This window comes from Pectinophora gossypiella, chromosome 27, assembly GCF_024362695.1.
Source record: "Pectinophora gossypiella chromosome 27, ilPecGoss1.1, whole genome shotgun sequence".
Lineage (NCBI taxonomy): Eukaryota > Metazoa > Arthropoda > Insecta > Lepidoptera > Gelechiidae > Pectinophora > Pectinophora gossypiella.
The window spans coordinates 1,934,929-1,959,042 of record NC_065430.1 but is presented as its reverse complement, the minus strand read 5'-3'; the positions used below and the strand labels follow the sequence as shown (position 1 = coordinate 1,959,042).

Below are 24,114 nucleotides of genomic sequence, written 5' to 3'. Positions count from 1 at the left end.
TAAAAACAACTTACACGAGAAATACGAATAATCCGTAATCTTTTCCGGTTGCAGGTTACATCGACTGGAGAAACTTCTCAGGTTCACAGAGAACGGTTGTGTGACCAGTCCGATGGCGTCGTTGACTCCCTTCGCGAGGGGCATTTCCCTCTGGGTTCGCTACCATGTATGTGTCTGCAATACCAACTACTGCAATGGCGGAGACAAGCGAAAACTAAATTCAGGATTATATGCCACTTATATTGCCCTGGTCGTATCTTCTAAGCTTGTATTTGAAGATTTGTTCTATAGTATTAAGACTTGTTTTACTTGTTTTAGTGTATTATAAACTTAAATAATAATTTTGGTGGGTTTTACTGCGAAAATTAAAATGTTTATACTATGACATAATGTCATTTGTTAAGGCCCGCCTCGACCGCTCTGCCGACGCTCTCCTTTCGCTCCAGTCCCGCAGGGAAGAGTCGCTGCCGCAGCTTCTTACGCCGATGAGACAGGTGTTTTTGGGTTCTTCCGTTAGTAAAAGCGCCAGTAACAACTTCACTTAGTTGTATAATGTATTAAACTAGCTTTTGCCCGCGACTTTGTCCGCGTGACGTGTATCTTATCACGCGGTTTACATTTTTTCATACAAATGTTTTTTCCCGCTAACTCCCGTTCCCGTAGGAATTTTGCAATATCCTGTTGCAACTAAGCTTTAAGTTTACTAAGGTACCTGCATGCCAAATTTCAAGCGTCTAACTTAAGCGGTTTAGATTTTTCATACAAAAGGATTTTCCCGCTAATTCCCGATCCCGTGGGAATTTCGGGAATTCCTATCTTAGTGCACCTCTGCGGTACCTAAGCTACGTCCCTTCCAAATTTCAAGTGCCTACGTTTAGCCGTTTAGGCTGTGCGTTGATATGTCAGTCAGTCAGTTTCTCCTTTTATATATTTAGATAAGAGAAGGACGACGCGCGCGTGCGTTGTTGCGGTCCAATTCCGAATGGCGGCGCTGGAGTCTTCCTCGCCTCCCGCTGCCCCCTTGTAGTGACGTTCCACGTCCCACAAATGATATAATGTCACGATCATTAACACATTACTTATTAGAAATACGATTTTCCATTCTGATTTCTGACCTCACAATGTCATCCTTTCCTTCCACAAGCTTATCCATGATAATTACGTTGAATAAACGTTACGTTTACGTTGATTCTGATTTCTGACCTCACAATTTGTCACAATGTCATCCCTTCCTTTCATTTCTTTTTCCTTTGGGTCCTTGCTATTAAAGAGTTTTTCGTTACAACACTGATCACAACCCACGCGTTAGAAGTTTGAAATAAAACAACACAGTATCGGTTAAGGCCTATATTTATTCATTTATTTATATTCTGTCACATAATCCATGTGCCCGCATTTTAAAATTCAAAAATTAAATACATTATAACTATACAACCCGCCGTCGGTACGCCAACCGCACGCGCGTACAACGCGGGTAGAGTCACGCACAATAAGTATGTACACTTCATAACCGTGTCAAATTAACTTATATGACAGATTGACAGGCCCCGATTCCTGCTGACATTTAAGGTAGTTCTTCGAACACCAGGGGGCTAAAGGAAAAAAAACAGGTATGCTCAAAACTGACAGCTAACATTTCAAGGTTAGCCCAGCTGACGTCATCCGAACCTGTGTTGCAATTTCGTAAAAAAAAATTACCCACGTCCAATATTTTTAATTTACTTAGCAATTTTGTACTTATAGTAACAAATTTACTTAGATTTAATAATTTTTATATATGAGACAAATAATAGTAATTAAATACATTAGTCAGTAATTTACTTAATTTTCAATAATCCTCACCAACCCGCAGTGGAGCAGCGTGGTGGAGTATGCTCCATACCCCCTCCGGTTGATTGAGGGGAGGCCTGTGCCCAACAGTGGGACGTATATAGGCAGTTTATGTTATGTTCAATAATAAAATTTATGTCCTTGGAATGTTGGAGATACCAATTTAATGGCAACACTTACGCTACGTCATCAATGGGCCACCAATGGCGGCTTGAGCATACCTGGTTTTCGTATATCATGAAAAAGGCCACATCAAAAAAGCAATATTGCTACTTACTTTCATAAGCGCAAATGTCAAATAGCAATGTTGCTTTTTTGATGAATTGCTTTAATCTGGCCTTTTTACCCCCAGAACGGCGATGTGGTTAGCCATTATGTTTGAAGAAGTTAATCTGTCCTTCTTTTACCCGCCGAAAAGGAAAGGGACAGATGATTGATTCCTTAATTTTAAAATGAGTGACGTGTGCTGTCAACTTAATTCTGTCGAGTTATCGACGTATTTTGTTTAGGATTTCCGCCTAAAGTTGACGTGTGTTCCATAAATTTTATGCCTGTCGATTACTCGTCCCTTTCTTTTTCGGTGGGTAAGAAAAGGACAGGTATAACTTAAAATAAAATTAGATGGTGTGTACAGGAATCAATAACAATGGTCCTGGTTTGATTTTATTTTATAGAATACACTATGACCCAATATACGAGGGTATACACTGTATAGGTCTGCGGTGCAAGAGAGACAGAGCGATGTAAAAGACTGTGTCAGAGCGAGATAGATAGACGAGGCTCATTATATGCGTGTAACCTTGTATTAGCGATGTTACATCTTTCAATCATTCGTCAATCATAACTTCTGATTCAGAGAAAATCGACCTTATTATTATCGCAGTGTGATCATAATTTGAACGGCCTATATTCTGATTGACAAGAAACCATAGTGGTCAAACTTTTAAACAAACAGTATGACTCTTCAAATAACGATCACAGTACAGTAATAATAAGGTCGATTTTTGATACGACACGATTCATTTATAAAAACATTATAGAAGGAAAAATTGAAGGGAAGAGAGGAAGGGGTAGACCTAGGATAACATTTATGAAACAAATAAAAGAGAAGGTGCAGGTCGTGTCGCATCGGGAGGTGAAGGATTTGGCGGGAAGGAGAGAGGAATGGCGATTACTCCACCGACAAGAGCGCAGCTCTTAAATAGAGAGAGAGAAGTCCTGATTGACGTATGATTGAAAGACGCGTATAAAGAGCGTCGTCTATCTATCTCGCTCTAACATAGTATTTCGCATCGCTCTGTCTCTCTTGCACCGCAGACCTATACAGTTTATAAATCTATGGCGTATGTCAAGTCTGTAAATGCGACAGTGTTATCAAATGTACACATATGTGTCTAAGACTGGTCACCGTACATTCCGTAGACAAACTCACGGGTTTAGTACACAGGGAACCACCGCCTCAGTGTTGCCACACTTCAAATATCCATCGATTTATTTTACAGAAAATCAATTTACAATTTTTAAATTTTACTAGGTACAACTTCGATTTAATAAGTATTTTAAATTAATCTGATAGATTTTTGTACAATTAAACATTTTTACTATTAAATATATATATTTACTGAGGGATTTTCCAATCGGCGTTCCCCAAAAACACGATAGATGGCGTTGTTGAGTTTTTTCTTCGTTTAAACTTCTAATTTCATGGATAAGACATATGCATCTTTTATCTGTGTTCTTGGGTATAAATGATGACCCTTTTTATTACACCAAGGTACAATTACAACTTCCACCCATTATTATTCTGATCAAAACAAAGAGAACCAATATAGGTAGCAACATCATTCTATACATAATGTGATCCAAATATCAGGCAACAATTAGTTTTTTATGTCTCTGCCATTACATACACATTACATTTTTGAATAATTATGTATCCCAGCAATGTGAAAATAGGTAATTATCACGTTAAAAGTGAACAACGCCATCTATCGTGTCTTTGGGGAACGTCGATTGGAAAGTCCCTCATTGATAATTAGTGATGTTATCGTATCGATATTCGCAACGATATTTCTGTCTATTCAAAAAAACTCGATAATATACAACACATACAAGAAATACCGTTTATTTAATATCGATACAAAGTAACATCACTACATCCTGTCTCCTTTTTCGATGAAAAAAATAATAATAGATTGTCTATGGTCTGGGAATAGCCCGCCTTTGCTCAATATTACAATAAAAAAAACTATTCTTTTACAAATTCGAACTTTGGTTCTGTTAATACGAAAGTGATATTTTTTCTCTCTAATCATAGACTAATTTATTATTTCTCATCGAATTAGCAGACAAGATATAATATAGAGTTATTTTTTATTCACCTATGCGCCTATTCTCAACAATGTTGCTTTTTATATGAAGACGTCGCATCGAAGTTAAAATTATCGTATTTATTTGATTTGTGGCGCACCCAACTAGTTGGCCAGCTAGTTCCGCCCACATGCGACAGATGGCGTTGACAGATGTCCTGAAACGCGCTATCGAAGTTTGCACAGCGTGACGCATATATACAACTTCCAACATAACACCGTTGGATCGTCGATCCCTAGTCACACTATCAACTTGTGGCTAGCGGGGTATTATGCTCTGTTCGGTACGCCGAAAACATCCTTTGCCGGCAGCACACCCTCACCGAAATGACGGCATATTATAACTTATAGGCAACATTGTTCAGATATTGGCACAATGACCCCTCAAAGTACTAGGATAAATAAAATATAACCCTTATTGAAAAAGAGAACGCAATGAATCGAGTTAAGTCTGTTTAGACCATCGATCATATATATTGGTACTGTGCTACGCACACAAATGCAAACAAAATTTAAAAAATCAACATAAACTCACGACTATCTCCCAATTGGGGTAGTCAGAGGTACCTACAGTCATGAGCAATATAATGTACCCACTTTAGGACTCTGTCGCATTAACATATTTGATATAGTGAGACTTACAGTTCAATTTGTCAAAAAAGTTAATGTGACATGGTACCAAAGTGTATACATATTAATGCTCGTGACCGTATATCCGCCGCGAATCGAGTTCAAAGTACCCACACCTCATCGAGCTTTCTGTTAGACCTTCTATAATGGTCGAGCCAACCGTGTTGCCAACTGCACTTACGATAAGTTAATAACTCATTGGCCCCGATTCCTACAGACACCTCCTAATTTTACTTTAAGTTATACTTGTCATTTTCTTATCCGCCGAAAAGGAAAGGGACGGATGACTGACAGCTCTTAATTTTAGTAAGAATGAGAGTAAATGAATGAATAACCCGGGCGAATCAAAAAGGTATCTCGCTGGTATGCAAACCGTTTAACGTGTGCAGTCAACTTAATTCTGTCTTAATTCTGTTAGACGGTTGTTTTAGATTTGTGCTTAAATTGATGTGTGTTCCATAAATGTTATGCTTATCGATTACCCGTCCCTTTCCTTTTCGGCGGATAAGAAAATGACAGATATAACTTAAAATAAAATTAGATGGTATTTACAGGAATTAGCACCAATGGTGAAAATCCGGTACCTAAAAATAATCAAGTATCTCAAAAACGTCCTAATGTCGCACGGTTTAATCTAATTCAAATCCAAACGAGGCGTATCGCTACCAATATATTACGATCGAAGGTCTGGGCCCTAAAAGTACAGAGATTAAAAACGTCTTTCCCAAACGGAAATTGAGTACTTAATTCATTTCATCCTAAATGTATATTTCTGAAACCTGCAAAAATACGACTTCACTTGTAAATTGTACATAGACCGACGTATTTTTAACACCCTTTCATTTTGTATCATTCGTCGAATAAAAATTACGAATTCAATTTCAGTACAATTTCCGTTTGAGATGCATTTTTCATTGATTTTTTATTAACACCAAAATCGATTTCGACACAAAAACAATATTTATACATAACTATCGATATTGAACGTCGCAACACTAGTTTAACTTTTTTTTATAGTGGCCACACTTCCTCGAAATGTCACAATTTTGTTGGCCCAAAGGACTTGATTCCAGGCCATAACCCTTATAAAAAAAAAAAAAAAAATCACAATTTTGTCGATGTGTTCTTGGCCAGCCTTCCGTGGTTACGTCAGAAATACTGTAGGTTTTTCAAAGTGAAGTATCGATTTTTCTCGGTACTATGTCAATGAGCAGGTTTCCAGTTAGTTACGTCTATAATACAGAGATGGCGCTATGCTTTAGGACAACTTTATTCGGCATCACAAGGCGCCTCATACACCTACAATAATATTGCACAATATTCAAACATTGCACAATGATTGAACAAAAGATTGAGCGAGCTTAATTTTTATTGGGCAATATTTTTTTCTTTCACTGTGTAGGCTTAACATTGCGCAATATTCTTCATTTTAGTTTTCGGTCGCGATCGGTCAGTCACGGTATTATTTTTGCCGCCAAAACTTCGTCGTCTTACATGTTGCTCGCACGAAAATATTGTTCAGACTGGTTTGTCAATTTTATTGAGAGAATTTATTGAACGTTTGGAATCAAAGGGGTTATTCAATATTATTGCACAATTAAAGGATTGTACAATATTATTGTAGGGTTATGGGGCGCTCAACTTAACGTACCCAAGGAAAGATATCTTATGACCTAATGAGACTTTCTAGAGTACGTTCCTGGAAATCAACATAGATAGCGCTGTACAGTTTGTTCTTCATTCAACCTTCTTTCATGAATAACAGACATATGCATATTTTATCTTTGTTTTTGGGTACAAATGATGACCCTTTTTATTTATACAATTACATCCTGCACCCATTATTATTCTGATCAAAATAAAGAGAAGCAATATATGGTAGCAACATAATTCTATACATAATGTGATCAAAACATCAAGCAACAATAACTTTGATATACGCTTCTGTCATTATATTGTATCTAAATATATAAAAGGAGAAAATGACTGACTGACATATCAACGCACAGCCTAAACGGCTAAACGTAGGTACTTGAAATTTGGAAGGGATGTAGCTTAGGTACCGTAGAGGTGCACTAAGAAAGGAATTCCCGGAATTCCCACGGGAACGGGAATTAGCGGGAAAATCCTTTTGTATGAAAAATCTAAACCGCTTAAGCTAGACGCTTGAAATTTGGCATGCAGGTACCTTAGTTAAATTAAGGCTTAGTATCAACAGGATATTGCAAAATTCTCACGGAAACGGGAGTTAGCAGGAAGAAAAATTTGTATGAAAAAATCGAAACCGCGTAGGATAGATGTTTTCAATCTAGCATGCATGCATACCTTAGTAAATATAAAGTTTAGTTATGGCTGTATTTTGAAAAATGGGGAGTTAGCGGGAAAAAAAATTGTATGAAGAAATCTAAACTGCATAAATTAGATGCTTGAAATTTGATATGCACTCCCACACACACAAAGATCTCTCTTTTATAACACGCCACGCGGACGAAGTCGCGGGCAGAAGCTAGTTATTAATAAATTATAACGAATGATGCAAATAAATTGACTGCTTCATTTTGCTTTCATTTATTTGCTTGTATAAACTTCCAAAAGTGATTTGAGCGCCATCTCTTTTCATTTTAAAAGAACTAAAAATTACTAAACTGGAAAACTCCTCATTTCGACGGGGGTTGAAAAGGTCACATCGAAAGAATTGATTTAAAAAACAATATTGCTAATTGACATTTTCGCATGTAAAAATAAGTGTGCAATGTCGACAAATGTCAAATAGCAATATTTATCAATGTGGCGTTCTCAGCCCTCTTGGTAGGCGACCGCGAAGCCGCGTCATGGTCTGTTAGAGTACCAGGCTAACATAACTTAGTAGGAAAGTGTGCGAGGTTACGTGTCTGTACACTCGAGCCGCATAGTCTTGGTACTGGCTCTGCCGAGTACCAGGGCGCCAGAACTTTGTAGGAAGTGTGCCAACACGAGTATCACTGAAGCCGGCCAAGACAGCACTCCCCGCACGTAGCCTTGCTGCCTCCTGTACACTTGCAAAGTACCAGGAAGCCAGAGTTTAGGAAGCGTGTATCACCACCGCTGTAGTCTGCCGAGAAACTCCCGCTCGCAACGCTCCTCGTGCATACCGAAGCCCCGTCACAGTCTCTCAAAGTACCAGGGCGTCAGAACGTAGTAGGAAGTACGCAAACATCGGCTCGGATCACATTAGACCGGAAACTTCCCGTAACCCGCGTGTCTTTCGAGAAGTACCAGGGCGCCAGAACTCATTAGGAAGTGTGTCTATCATCACTGCTGTGCTCAACGTCAATACGGCGGTGGCCGAGCCTTCTCCTGCATCCTAAAGCCGCGTCACAGTCCCCCAGAGTACCAGGGTCGCAGCGGCTTGGGGGTTGTCTGCCTCGGCAGCAGCCACCAGCCCCCAGCAGGACCAGGCGGTTGCCTCCTGCATACCAAAACCCCGCACACAGCCCCAGAGTACCAGGACGTCAGAACTCAGTAGGAAGTACGCGAGCCGTCCCGTATCACCGCACTCAGTCTCGCGAAGTACCAGGGCCGCAGCGGCGTCGTGCCTCTATCGTGCTAAAGCTCCGTCGGAGTCAAAGTACCAGGGCGCTAGAAGTTAGTAGGAAGTGCGACTGTCATCTCGCCAGCGGTGTCCCGATGGAGTAGCAGGGCGCCAGAGCGGGCAGGGCGTGCGCCATCACCGGCAGCGGCGGGCGGCGGGCGGCGGGCGGAGTCAGTGCGTGGGCGGCGGCGTCTTGGCGGGCGAGGCGGGCGGCGGCGCGGCCCACTCGCCGGCGTCGCCCTCGTACTGCGTGTTCTCCAGCCGCGTGATCAGCCGCTCGTCTTCATCACCGAACTCGCCGCCCATCAGCGACGGCTCGCCGACCACCATCACGTCCTGCAAGTGGAGGGAACGGGGATAAAAACTAAGCCCAAACGTGCCTACAGCACTTGAGTGTTCCTAAATCGTGACAGTTCTCGCCGATTCCTGCAGACACCTCCTGACTTTATTCTAAGTCGTACCTGTCATTTTCTTATCCGCCGAAAAGGAAAGGGACGGCGAATAAAATAGACATCTCGCTCATATGTAATCTGTTTGAGGTTTGATCTTAATTCTATTAGCCAATATCAAACATCACCCGCTATTATTATACTTGTACAAAATTTTCCTGTACCCAAAGGTTGCCTGAAAGAAATTGCTGCATGAGCAATAAGGCCGCCTGTTGTGCTTTTCTCTCAGTATTTTGTGTCCATTGTACTCAATAAAGTATTTTATCTACCTATCTATCATGTCAGGGGCCTTTGCCGGCTCAATAGTAACCCTGACACCATGGTTGATGGGGTTAGGAATCCACCTCACAGAAGATGGTGATTATTCATCAAAACATGCTAATAATTTGCAATTAAATTGAACCTAGGCTATGTGCTTAAAGAAAAAATAATGTGAATGCTATTCACATTGCAATTAATTAGTTCAGTGATTTTTTTGTCCCGGTGGGGACAATCACAAAAATGACTTTGTGATCCCCAGTTTGGTTAGGACATTACAGGCTGATCACCTGATTGTCCGAAAGTAAGATGATCCGTGCTTCGGAAGGCACGTTAAGCCGTTGGTCCCGGTTAATACTTACTGATGTAAGTATGTAGTCGTTACATGAGCCATGTCAGGGGCCTTTGGCGGCTCAATAATAACCCTGACACCAGGGTTGATGGGGTTGGTATTCCAATTCACAACCCACACGATAAGAAGAAGAAGAGTGATTTTTTAAGTCAAGTGTAAAGCCAACCTGTGAGGCGAGGCTGAAGTTGGGTCCGGGCGAGCGCTTCTTGGCGGGCGCGGGCGGCGCCGCGTTGGCGCCCGCGCTGCCCTTGCGCTTGCGGCGCTTGCTGGCCGGCCGCTGCGACTCTGGGGACAAGGCATTAGATACATCACTTATTGTACACTTACACAAGTCAAATTCAAATTCAAAAATATCTTTATTCAGTAGGTAACATAGTTACACTTTGAATCGTCAATTTTTACATAACGAACGTCTCATCCGCCTAAAACTACTGCAGCTTCTCACAACCTGTATAGCCGGGGAAAAGCAGCTGCAAGAAAAACCTCGGCACAGGGCCCTAGACGTTCTTTAAAAAAATAAACATAAAATATTGGTATACAATTGAGTAATTTAGCTGCCTAATATCAGTTCTCAGACAGTTAATCCCATGCATTCATATCTGCTAAATAATCACTAACTTTATTAACTACTGTATTAAAACAGTTGAAAGGCAAATTCTGAATGTCAATGGGAATCTTATTGTAAAAACGTATACATTGCCCCTTAAAAGATTTAGTAATCTTATGTAAGTAATAAATTGGGGCCTTTGGCGGCTCAATAGTAACCCTGAAACCAGGCTAGATGAGGTTGGTACTCCCCCTCACAACCCACACGATAGAAGAAGTAATAAATAAGCGCGAGCCGTGGTAGCGCAGTTGCTAGAACGCTGGCCTCTCGCTTTGAGGTCGCAGGTTCGAATCCAGCACAAGCCTAAACCAATGATTGTCGAATTTGTTTTCGAATCCATGTTTGGAACATAAATGATTATCACATATTTGAAATTAGTAAAGAAAAATATATGTTTTTTTTTTCTATTATATAAAGTTTTTTCGAGAAAATAAAATATTTTTAGAGGTATAAAATAGGAGTCTGTATTTTTTTTAAATACTTATTCGAAGACTGCCAAGTCTCAACCAATTGGGTGATCCGTGAACGGCCTCCGTGGTCCAGTGGTTAAGCGTTAGGCTCATGATCCGGATGTCCCGGGTTCGATTCCCGGTGGGCACAAATCACAAAAATTACTTTGTGGTCCCTAGCCAGTAGGACATTACTGGCTGATCACCAGATTGTCCGAAAGTAAGATGATCCGTGCTTCGGAAGGCACGTTGAACCGTTGGTCCCGGTTACTACTTACTGATGTAAATAAGTGCTCGTTACATGAGCCATATTAGGCCTTTGGCCTTTGGCGGCTCAATAGTAACCCTGACACCAGGGTTGATGAGGTTGGTACTCCACTCACAACCCACTCGATAGAAGATCCGTGATCACCCAGCAATGTCCAGACCAAACTTGAGTGTCGCAAAGTGATTTCGGTTGTATGCCCCCACGGGGAACCGAACAAGCGACCACGGATGCCGTCCGAGCGCTCATACTCACCAGGTGGCGCCACCATCCGCTGCCACTTCTGGAAGAGCGTCGTCTTGAGGCAGTCCCGCGGCGACAGCGCGTACGCTTTGTGACGGGACATCAACTCCTGCATCGGCTCCAGGATCACGCATAACTGGAACGGACAAACAAACTGTTATAATTAAAACACATAATTTTACTTAAAGTTATCCCGTCATCTTCTTATCCGCCGAAAAGGAAAGAGACGGATGATTGACAGTCGTAAATTTTAAGAAGAACGAGTAAATGAATGAATAACCCGGGTTAATCAAAAAGTATCTTACTGGTATACTAACTGGGTTATTGGCCGATGTAAAATGTTTAGACGGTTGTTTTAGATTTCTGCTTAAAATTGACGTGTGTTCCATAAATATGCCTGTCGATTGGGTAATGACAAGTATAATTTAAAATTAAATTAGCAAGCAGCAATCATTATTTCTAAATGTATCTTTTTAGACCACAAGAGCTAACATTATTTCTAAATGTGGCTTTTTAGACCACCAGAGCTATCAATATTTTCTAAATGTGGCTTTTTAGACCACCAGAGCTACCATTATTTCTCAATGGTGGCGTTTTAGACCACTGAGCTATCATTATTTACTCAATGGTGGCTTTTTAGACCACCAGAGCTACCATTATTTCTCAGTGATGGCTTTTTAGACCACCAGAGCTACCATTATTTCTCAATGGTGGCTTTTTAGACCACCAGAGCTATAACTATTTAAGGTACTAGGCTAGTCTAGGACATCAGTGACCCCTCACCCTCAAGTAGTTGAGCGTGGAGTTGGTGATCCCCTGCCGCGTGATGTTCTTGGCGAGCTGGTCGAGCGCGGCGTGGCTTTTAAGAACACCACCGCTATCACTATTACTAAATGTGGCTTTTTAGACCACCAGAGCTACCATTATTTCTCAATGGTGGCTTTTTAGACTACTAGAGCTATCATTATTTTCTAAATGTGGCTTTTTAGACCACCAGAGCTATCACTATTTCAAATACTAGGCTAGTCTAGGACATCAGTGGCCCCTCACCCTCAAGTAGTTAAGCGTGGAGTTGGTGATCCCCTGCCGCGTGATGTTCTTGGCGAGCTGGTCGAGCGCGGCGTGGCTTTTAAGAACACCACCGCTATCACTATTACTAAATGTGGCTTTTTAGACCACCAGAGCTACCATTATTTCTCAATGGTGGCTTTTTAGACTACTAGAGCTATCATTATTTTCTAAATGTGGCTTTTTAGACCACCAGAGCTATCACTATTTCAAATACTAGGCTAGTCTAGGACATCAGTGGCCCCTCACCCTCAAGTAGTTAAGCGTGGAGTTGGTGATCCCCTGCCGCGTGATGTTCTTGGCGAGCTGGTCGAGGGCGGCGTGGTCGGGGGGGTGCACGGCCTGCCGCGGGATCAGCTCGCGGTGCGCGCGCACGGCCAGGTGCCACGACTTGATGCGCATCAGGTCGTCGAACGTGAACTCCAGGATCAGCCTGCCTTCTGTGCACACCTGCAACGTACGGGAAGGGAGTTAGGAGAGTTACATCACCGGGAATGTTCGTACTTTGAAAATGTCCTAATCTTCTACTTCCAAATTGAATTCCATAGTCTCTGCCTACCCCGGTGGGAAATAGGCGTGTGTTTATGTATGTATGTACAGTCAGAAGCAAATAGTGGCAGTTACGGTATACATATAGTTAGCAACATCCAGAATGTTCAACGTTCAAGGTGGCCGTATAGATAGTAACACTCTAAGTGACCAAAAACATCGGAACAACCTGCGTGATCAAAAACTGCCAACAACGTAATCGTCCAGATTGGCGAGACGCTTACAATGTCAAATAGAAAAAAAAAGTTCAATTATGTCGTCGTAAATATGACAACACTTACTGCGCCAATGGTATCTAAGCAGTCAAGATGTAGGTACAAAAATATGTGGACGATTAGGTTGTTACTAACTTTTTGAACACGCAGGTTGTGCCGATGTTTTTGGCCACTTAGAGTGTTACTATCTATACGGCCACCTTGAACGTCCCTAATTATTGGTCGTTCTGGATGTTGCTAACTATATGTATACTTTGACTGTCACTAAATATTTGCTTCTTACTGTACATACATACATAAACTCACGGCTATTTCCCACCGGTGTAGGCAGAGACTATGGGATTCCATTTGGAAGTAGAAGGTTAGGTCTACACACCTAGCATGCGCAACGTGATATAATTTTGTCGATAGTGTAGGGAGAAAGAGAGTGTAGCGAAGGCCGCCGTTAGAGCGAGACGGCGCCGCTGAAAAGAGACAACATGAGGAAGCGGCGTTGGAACGAGACGGCGCTATTATTAGAGCGAGACAAACATACAACCAGCACGTAATACCCTACTAGTTGGGATACTGAAAATAGTACTTAAGGTAGTCGATTGTATGAAACACGTTCGTTTTTACGATTTGGAATTCGATCGAGTTTTTCATTTCAAGACCCTGATCCTGATCATACAGTCCACTACAGAGAGATAGAAAGAGAGAGAGAGAGGAGGGAGAGAGCGAGAGAAAGAGGAGGGAGGGAGAGAGAGAGAGAGGAGGAAGAGAGAGAGAGAGGAGAGAGAAGAAGGGAGGGAGGGAGAGTAAGAGAGAAGGAGGGAGAGAGAGAGAAGAAGGGAGGGAGAGAGAGAGAGAGAAGGAGGGAGAGAGAGAGAGAGAGGAGGGAGGGAGAGAGAGAATAAAAGGCTTACTTTAGTGAACATTGGTTTCCCGTGGTGCGTGACCATCGTACAGTGGTCACAGTCCAGCGTGATGCTTGTGTTGTGGAAGGACTCCTTAGGCTGCCGCATCGTGTAGTACAGCTCGGAGACTCCGCCCTCGTATATACTGCGGAAGTACCGCGGTATCAACGTCCTTCCTATCGCTGGAAAGGGAGAGATATACATTGTATTATATTTCTGACGCGGCTGCTTTTCAAATTCAAAACAATTTATTTCGGATAATACATCCATAATTTGTTAGTAACAATGCACTTACTTACTAGGTTAGTTAACAATCAAATTAAATATTAAAGTGTTAGTGACAATGAAACTTAATTCTATGTTAGTAGTACAACACCTATATATAACACCCTATCATTATTTATCATAGGCACCAGAATCAGGCATTATTAGTGCCTTCATCCAGTGCCTAACCATAGGGCAGTCAACCCTATCCGTAATGCTATTCAGGAGGACGCTGCCGCTGCCCCGTACCTGCCGCACCAGTGAGGCTATTCGCTTTCTCACGATGGCATCGAAGCCATCTGTCCGTGCCTCGGCAAACATACCCGATGCACTGCAGTAGCGTGGCAACCCCAGCATCACCCTGAACGCATTACGCGCATTGCGCGCTTTGGTGCGTGTTATTAGAAGAGAAACGCAGTAGTTGAGAGGTGGAATATTAATGTTTTATTTAAGAAGTGTCAACAGCCTCCGTGGTCTAGTGGTTAGAGCGCCATCTGTTGCGTGTGGGCGGAACTACTTAGTAAACTAGTTAGTATCTCACAGTTGGTATATACTTACTGTATCTCTTAGGTCCATCTTCTAAACAGAATGTGAGGGTGAGGGTCGCGTCGTCCTCGAAGAACTCCGTCGCGAACGCGTCCCACCACAGGTTGTCAGAGTCCTGGAAAAGGAAACGGATCCATCATCATCCTCCTGCCCTTATCTGCCTGACTTCTAGGTGGGGTCGGTCCGGGCACCCTCAGGCCTGTTGTCTTAAATTTTGTACCGGGTGAGAGCTCAGCGCTCCCCATTTGTCCGGACAAGTAGTTAATGCCATCTGCGGCAACTCTACAATAACCTCCTGAGTCCCAAGGTCCGAGAAAGAAAGTTGTTGCTAATACCGGGTGTTCTATAGGCAGAACAAATCTTTTATATCACTGAGTCCTGAACTTTAATAAAACTATGGCTACTATGAACAATAATAAGCCTGTTTCTAGCTCAGACGAAATGTGTGACATAGACAAATATATACACTACCATAATAACTGCACTCTTCTCAAATTTATCTACAAAGATAAGTACAATACGAAAAAAACGATTTTGTTCTTCACAAAGTACGCCCGGTAAATTTGACAAATATTGTTTCGCGATAGTCAGGACTCACCTATGAACGCCATTTTGCTCTTTGCAAAGTACGCGAGGACTCAGGAGGATAAGTCACGTCAAAAAAAGGTGTGTCATGTATTCCTGGTCCGTTCATTTCTGTCTCAGTATTAGTATGACTATCGACATTTCAGCAACACCATAAAAGACAAAAGTGGGGGTCTATCTTTCTATATTAATATGAAAAAAATAGTTCTATATTTCAATAACAGATGGCGCTGTACGGAACCAGTAGTTCTAGATTTAGAATGTAGATGGCGTTAGTCGTACTCAAGGACAAAAGTGTCATTTTTGTATGTTGTAAATAATTCTATATTTAAATAACAGATGGCGCTGATGTATTGAGACAGCAGTTCCAGAGTTAGAAAGGCAGTACAGTCGTAAATGTTTTATCATTTTATGAGCAATTCACAACAAATGCTATGGGGAAAAGTTTTACCGAAGCGAATTAATAATTATTAATATATAATAATGCTTTAACAGCCTCCGTGGTCTAGTGGTTAGAGTGTTAGGCTCACGATCTGGAGGTCCGGGTTTTAATCCCGATGGGGACACTGTCGAAATCACTTTGTTAAACTGTCCTTTGTTCGGTAAGGACTTTTTAGGCTTGAATCACCTGATTGTCCGAAAAAGTAAGATGATTCCGTGCTTCGTGCACGTTAAGCCGTTGGTCCCGGCTATTCGCCGTAAAAACACATCCACCAACCCGCGGTGGAGCAGCGTGGTGGAGTATGCTCCATACCCCGTCCGGTTGATCGAGGAGAGGCCTGCGCCCAGCAGTGGGACGTATATAGGCTGTTTGTGTATGTATGTATGATACCAGTAAAGAGAGAGGTTAATGGTTTTGAGATGGTTTTTTGCCTGTTGATAACTCGTCCCTTTCCTTTTCGGCGGATAAGAAAATGACAGGTATAACTTAAATTTAGATGGTGTGTACGGTCACGAGCATTAATATGTATCACTTTGGTACCATGTCACATTTAACTTTTTGACAAATTGAACTGTAAGACTCACTAAATGTCAAATATGTTAGTGCGACAGAGTCCTAAAGTGGGTACATATTATATTGCTCATGACTGTTTCGGAATCAGCACCAATGTGTAGATTTTTTTTTATTGCATGTCACATGGTATTACAGTAGTTAGAAGTACATACATACAAAAACTCACGCCTATTTCCCACCGGGGTAAGCAGAGACTATAGAATTCCATTTGCTTCGATCCTAACACACTTCTCTTGCTTCCTCCACATTCATCAATCGCTTCATACACGAACGCCGGTTCAGAGTAGATCGTATTGAATCTTTTCTAAGGACATCTCCAATTTGGTCATCGTAAGTCCTTCTCGGTCTTCCTCTGCCAGCCCTACCATCAACTTTCGCTTTATATAGCGCTTTTGCAATAAATATGTACAAACATGTGACACCCTAAAAGGGCACCGCAAAAGCAACTCAACAATACCATGGAAACAAGACGTAACCCACCTCTGTCCTCTGCTGCAGCCGTTTGTTGAGCTCGTAAACTCTGTAGTCTGGCTGCCCGAAGTAGGGCGCGTGCCGCCTGGAAAAGAAAAAAAAAGCAAATCTTAATATTTGAAAAAAGAACACAAACAAAATGTCTCCTTGAGGGTTTTTGGCGCGAACGTGTACCACGTGGTTGCTTTCTTCATTGAATAATCAAAAGGTGGTATTCATAAACTAATCTCAACTGAGACTGCCCTCAAGATCATGCTCAAACTAGTCCAAAAAATATCAAAAATATTTATTTTTCAAAATTGGCTTACAAAGTTAGCGCTTTTTGAACGTCAAAAATTAAATAACTTATTATGTAACTAGCTGTAAAAACTACTACCACATCGGAATCTGTAACGCTGAGGGAAAGACGTGGCCAGAAAACCTCCCAGCACAGGGCCCTAGTCTACTGTTTCATGTGATCTTGAAGGCAGTTTCAAAGCTGAGATTAGTTTATTAATACCACCCTAAATAGTGAAGAATCATCATCACTAATTTAAGAGCCAAGCTCTTGTCGGTGCAGCATTCTCCGTTCTTGTCTATCAAGAAGAAAGATAGAAAGAAAAAATATTTATTCGACATACTAATGTATTCCACCTCACAACCCACACGATAAGAAGAAGACTAATGTTTTCACATATTAAAAAATACTACAATTATGAATGTATGCCGAAACGGTTCCAGCATTACAGCCTAGACTATGGCGGTGATTTTCAGTTGGAACCGGTAAGGTAATCAGGGAACACATTCTACAAGAAATCCAAACACATTTTCTCATTAAGTATATATTTTTATTGAACGTGCTGAAAAGTAAAATATATATTTAATAAAAAAACTAAATAAAATAAAAGATATTTGTGGTGTGTGTTTTGTTGTTGTTGAACATAACATAATAACACGCCTATATCCTCGAAGAGGTAGGCATAAAAGGTATTCGTGACATCGTAGCCAAAACAGTGAGGTATGATGAATGATTCAGGCCATGATTCTGGGTTAATATCAAATGGAATTTTCCGTCGCAAAAGTATGGAACAGAAAATAATTTAAAAACACACCACTTGATATCAACTCAGAATCATGGTCTGAATCATCCCCCTCAGTATTTGTTACGATCTACCCTATCTACCTGTATGTACTTGTACAGGGTGTAAGTGACATAGTAACTAATACTGAGGGGGATGATTCAGCTCAAAAATACAAGAATTTTGCGACGGAAAATTCCACTTGATATTAACTCAGAATCATGGCCTGAATCATCCCTCACTGTTTTCGTTACTATGTCACTAACACCCAGTGTACACTCACTCTTCTCCTGAACGTAAGATTGAAGACTAAAGTAAGACCGAGGGGGTGAGGTAAACCTAGCTCAACCGCTGGTGGGGAGCAGAGGGTTGCCGTTCTATACGTATTATTAGAGGAGCTCGGTGGCGCAGCGGTAAACGCGCTCGGTCTGTGATTGTTGAAGTTAAGCAACTTTTGCAAAGGCCGGTCATAGGATGGGTGACCACAAAAAAAAAGTTTTCATCTCGAGCTCCTCCGTGCTTCGGAAGGCACGTTAAGCCGTTGGTCCCGGCTGCATTAGCAGTCGTTAATAACCATCAATCCGCACTGGGCCCGCGTGATGGTTTAAGGCCCGATCTCCCTATCCATCCATAGGGAAGGCCCGTGCCCCAGCAGGGCTGATGATTATGACGTATTATTTCTTACTCTACGCCCTCAACTCTCGGATAGCTTGGAAACAGTGAAACCTTCACATTCAATCACGTTTTATGAAGCCCTAGTACGTAGCTGTTGGTTTTCACTTGATTACACTCAAGAAAACAAATAGCAATTTCTTGGAAAGTAAAACGCAATTCAGTTATAAAAAAAAATACGTAAACACAAGCTCGCGACTCCCTATTGGGGTAGTCAGGGAGGTACATCCATCGCAAGATGAGTACATAACATAACAAATAGTTTTATTGCACAAACAGAAAAAAAAAACAAAATTAAAAACACCCACACCTCACAGAGCTTTCTATTAGACCAACGTGAATAGGAAGCCGTATCACCGTCTATAATGATCGAACCATTGTGTTATGAGTGCACAGTGCAAATGTCAAATATTGCTTTTTTTAACCCCCAGATTTCCACAATGTCCCCATCGGGAATGTAACCCTGACCTCCAGATTGTGAGCCTAACGCTCTTACCACTAGACCACGGAGGCTGTTCCACCAACCAACCCGCAGTGGAGCAGCGTGGTGGAGCATGCTCCATACCCTCTCCGATTGATTGAGAGGAGGCCTGTGCCCAGCAGTGGGACGTATATAGGCTGTTTATGTTATGTGTGTTAACTCCCAGATATCGTGTGACAACAATAATCAACATCCCCTAGCATTATCCCGTTTTCACAGAGTCCGCTTACCTAACCTGAAGATTTGACAGGTCCGGTTTTTTACAGAAGCGACTGCCTGTCTTACCTTCCAACCCGCGAAGGGAAAACCAGCCCAATACAGGTTAGGTCACATACCTCCGAAAATGCATTTCTCGGGAATGTGGGTTTCCTCACGATGTTTTCCTTCACTCTTGAATACTTTCTAATCATTTATGATCCAAACAAGAATTGGAAAACAAATTCGACAATCATTGATTTAGGCCTGTGCTGGATTCGAACCTACGACCTCGAAATGAGAGGCAAGCGTTCTACCAACTGGGCTACCACGGCTCCCGGTGTGACAACAATAAAGATCAGGGGGTTAAAATGGCCACATCGAAGCAATTCATCAGATTCATCTAAGAAAACAATCTTCTATCGTGTGGGTTGTGAGGTGGAGTACCAACCTCATCAACCCTGGTGTCATATTTATTGTATTTTATTTTATTGTATTGTTTTGTATGAAGTGCCCGGGGTGCGTTTTAAGTTACTGGAAAGGAACTGTTTATTTGTACTGTTTACGAGCTATGAACCATATCAATAGCGCATAGCGGTGAAAGGAAGCTCTGAAAATTACAATAATTTTGTTATGCCGCCACAGCGCAATGTTAATGTACTTTCGCTAAAAAGAAAGGCAATAACCCTCCTTACGGTTCGTCGCAGTCGGGTATAAAACTTCATTTACTTAAAGAAATCAACTGGGGAGTTAAAATGGCCACATCTAAGCAATTAATCTAAGAAAGCAATATTGCTATTTGACATTTGTTTGCATTGCGCACTTACTTTTATATGGCACGTTCAGCCGTTGTTGGTCCCGGTTACTACTTACTGATGTCGTTACATGAGTCATGTCTGGGGCCTTTGGCGGCTCAATAGTGACCCGGACACCAGGGTTGATGGGGTTGGTAATCCACCTCACTAAAACCTTATAAAACCTTTTAAAGAAAATAAACATTTTTTTTTTTTATTTTTTTTTTTTTACCTCACTACCCACACGGTAGAAGAAGAGAAGATATAAAGTATGGGCGCAAACCTCAACCTAATCAATCGGAGCGGACCATAGACCATGCTCCACTAGGCTGCTCCACTGCGGGTTGGTGATTTTCAAAGTCAAAGTATTTATTGCACACCATATGGTAAACAGTTGTTAGAAATATTATAGTATCACATATGGACCCGGGAGGGTATAGCAAAAACAAACAAAAATATCAAGAAATTACATTAGGCATTTTTACGGGTAGTAGATCCGAAGCACGGAATGACATGACTGCATGACAACCGCGCCGCGCGCGAGATTTATATCTAGCGCTTGGACCAATAAACGATGCGAATGTTATCTACGTAGATGGACGTCAAACGGCTATTGGTCGAAGCACTCAATGCGGTTGTCATGCAGATCCGGCAGCAGATACGGGGTGTTAGTGACATCGTAACAAAAACTTTGGAGTGCCTGTCGTCTTGTGCGGAGCAAATAATTGTTAGATTTTAGTAGATATTGCTTTTCCCACAGGCGCTTTTTTGTTCAGCCATTGTAAGTAACCCCATTACGTATACTAACAGACACAATACATAAATCTTCAAAACGTACAAGTCGTATTCTCCTCTGTGGTCCCGGGTTCGAATCCCGGTGGGGACATATCACAAAAATCACTTTGTGATCCCTACTTTGGTTACGACATTACAGACTTGAATCACATGATTGTCCAAAACTAAGATCCGTGCTTCAGAAGGCACGTTTAGCCGTTGGTCCCGGTTACTACTTACTGATGTAATTTAGCAGTCATGTCAGGGGCCTTTAGCGGCTCAATAATAACCCTGATACCGAGGTTGGTAATCCACCACGCACACGATAGTAGATTATTACACGATAGATATTTTTCTGAAAACCTCCTGAAATACCTACTTGTCAGGCGCAAAGTCCGATTTAAATGTGCATTATTTTTTTTATGTGTTTTTTTTTTCACAAAGACTCCCGGTTACCTGAAGTAGGGGTCCGGAATCGGGTGGTAGAGAGGCGGCGGCGGCGGCGGCGCGTACTCATGGTACTGGAGGTGCGGCGGGTGCGGGGGGTGGTGCGGCGAGAGATGGTGGCCGTACTCGCGGTACTCGCCCTCGCCGCCGAGCGAGCCCAGCGCCACTGGCATGTAGGCCACTTTGTCACCGCGCCATCTAGCGGTCACTCACGCGAACTAGCGAGGCGATTGAAATTTCGAATTTAGCGCGCCGCCTCTGGCGTGTTATGTTCTCCTGGTACTTTTTATTTTGGTTTTTTAGTTTTTATTTTTGTTTTTATTTGTAGTCGTAGGTCTTTGATATGGATTTCGATTTTTATTTTATTTTTTACACTAAACTTACTAAGTAATTGTATTACTTCACTAGAATTTTAATAAAAAAATCTTCAATAAATAGTTTTCTTCTTTATTATAAATATTTTTTTTATTGCACACTGGCTTTGGTCACTTTGGTCGTAAACTTTTCAAGTCACTTTATTTCAAACTTGCTTAAAAAACACTTGCTGAAAATCCGTAAAAAAATGGCACTATAACGCGCTGAAAGATCACGAAACAATCGAAAATCGACCTACTCAAAACGTCCTATTTAAAACACTGGCTGAAAATTCAGGTCGAGAAAAATAAAAAGGTAAAAAACGCGGCCAGCGGCGCGACGCGACTGATAAAAACCATTTCGAATTTTTCGCGCGAGAATTGTCACCGGTCGAGCGAAAACGGTATAACTCCATTATATACTTGAAGCTGCTACGCGATTGCGGCCCAAATTGCCTTAGCTTAGAGGCGATAAGCGTGTAGATACGCGTCTGCCACCGCACGGAGCGACAACGTCGCGTCAGCTGGCGGCTAGTAACGACGAGCGCTCGAAAGGTCAACTTCGGTTACCATTTTTTTATTCCACAGGCTATTTTTGTGGGCGTTTATTTTTTTTTTATTATTATTATTATTGCTCGTTGTGCGTATCGATCCGTTTTTGGAACGTAATTTTAGATTTGTACGTCTGTTATTGTAATTACTGTTAATTTCATTCTTGGTAAGTTTGAGTTTGGTTCGGCACTGTGTGCTCATCATTGATTATTTTGGAAATAATTCAATTTTTATTACATTTTGTTTCAAAAACAAAAATTACTCTTTATTTGACGACAAAATGTACGCAAGTAAAGAACTGTAAAAGCACGAAAGTGAAGAAGTTAGAAATTACCACGCGAAAAAACATTAACAACAGATTCTTAGAAAACCGGCACACTATCTACATACGCTTCGCGTCAATATCGATTGCCCTGTAAACACCCCATAAACATCCTGAAAATTATCATCCTATTTGCATAAATAAATTATTCAAAAATATTATAATAGTACGTATTAAAAAAAAGACTATTGTTTTCACCGCGGCAAGGCCTCAGAACGCATGCGACGTTGCCGCTCCGTGCATTCGCGCCATACTTTTTACTGTTTCTTAGCACATAGACCGCTCATTACACTACGCACACACTGGCAACGCGATATTGTTATATCCGCTGTACATACGCTCTACATAGCACAAGACGTACATTATGTACATTCCGCGAGGTACGGCAGCCGTAGATATGTAGGTAAGCTACGACGCGTCGGTACACAAATCAAACAGTACATCTATAAATAACCGGGAGACGTGTCCGTGAAACATCTTGCACGCGCGTTTGCCTCGAAAAGAACTCAATTTTAAAAACCGAACGTCATTGTGACAGCGCTCGCAAATCGAAATTTTTCAAAATTCAAATGACGCGCGCAGTGTTAATTGTCGGCGGCATATCCGGAATCAAGCGGATGTCGCCTCTGCAATTTGTCAACACGATCGATAGGACACGATTGTGTCTACACGTGTAAATACTGTCACTCGCCGATAATGTTCCATTGTAATTATCGTAAAACACAAAAACCGGCACGACGCGAATATAAAACTACAGAGATCAGTCCGATAAGAAAATTCCAGCGTGAAACTAAATGATAAAACCGACGTACCAACTGTGGAGCACAAAAAATCAAAACAATTGCAACAACATAAAAAACACTGAACAGAACCGCACAATCGTGAGGAAATACCAGAACGCGAGATCCCGAGATCGCGTTGAGCGTGTTATCACCAGATATTGTGATAACGCTCGTAGCGTCTACGCCGCGCGAACACAACTCGGAAACAAAACGAGAGGACGGCACGTCACTCGATAACGGCGATAAATTAGACAATGCACTACGATAACGCGCAAAAAATAGTGTAAATTCAGCAAGAAAACGCGGACGTAGCGTTCCGTCAGTCAGCGCGGAATGTGTGTCACGCCGCGAGTCAATGACTCCGCACTTAGCTAGCGCTGCACTGCACAGCGGTACGTAAACAGTACGCGGCACGTGCGCGGCCACTCCAACTGCCCGTGGATATCTCGAACCGTCCGAGACCTGGAAACGAGTACATAACTGCACCGGCCAATTGCGCGCAAAAATACCGCCTATCGCCCGCCGAATCGATACAGAAAAAATAACACACTCTTTACTCGTATCGACGGCGGCGTAATCGACCGATTCCGATTTTGAAACTGCAGCGTAAATAGTTTGAAAAGAGAACGCTAGAGTTACCGGCGCGGCGCGACGGCGCGTATACTGCACCCTATGTAATTCAATACATAAGAGAAGTGTGCCGCGCTGTGACGGACGAGTGACGAACTGTCAAGCGCTCGGGAAACGTCGGCTCCGGTCGGCGGCGGTCGGCGCGCGGCAAGTTCGGATATGTTACACGATTAGATTATGTCAGAGTGATTAATAGTGAAAAACCGGTTGTGTTAGGTCAATCACCGGCTACAATAGATGAGACAAGTTTGCCCACAAGTGGCGATTCTGAACGGATTTGAGACGTAGCGATAAGATAGCGTGGCCATGGTAGAGTTGGTCTCTCGATCATCAATCACTGTGGAGCGCGACATACAAATGATCGCTGACAAAGCGCTCATTCCGAACATTTTCGTCTGACATGGTTGTGGATGATTTGTGGC

At 42.0% G+C, this 24,114-nt stretch overlaps 1 protein-coding gene across 8 annotated transcripts; it reads right to left on the bottom strand.

Moving 5' to 3' along the window:
* Nucleotides 1-1,332: 1,332 nt before the first annotated feature.
* On the bottom strand, nucleotides 1,333-23,781 carry LOC126378939 (LIM domain-binding protein 2). Of its 8 annotated transcripts, none has more exons than XM_050027483.1 (9): nucleotides 23,702-23,781; nucleotides 21,063-21,597; nucleotides 16,642-16,717; nucleotides 14,574-14,676; nucleotides 13,761-13,933; nucleotides 12,341-12,541; nucleotides 11,036-11,159; nucleotides 9,626-9,744; nucleotides 1,333-8,736 (listed from the first exon to the last, which is right to left on the bottom strand). In XM_050027483.1, exons 2-9 carry the CDS (start codon nucleotides 21,224-21,226, stop codon nucleotides 8,572-8,574), a joined length of 1,125 nt encoding a protein of 374 aa, XP_049883440.1. In that variant the 5' UTR covers nucleotides 21,227-21,597; nucleotides 23,702-23,781; the 3' UTR covers nucleotides 1,333-8,571. The 8 variants fall into 8 exon arrangements, with proteins under 8 accessions (XP_049883440.1, XP_049883441.1, XP_049883442.1 ...); XM_050027484.1 differs by lacking the exon at nucleotides 23,702-23,781 and adding an exon at nucleotides 23,613-23,701; XM_050027485.1 differs by lacking the exon at nucleotides 23,702-23,781 and adding an exon at nucleotides 23,430-23,486.
* Nucleotides 23,782-24,114: the final 333 nt, after the last annotated feature.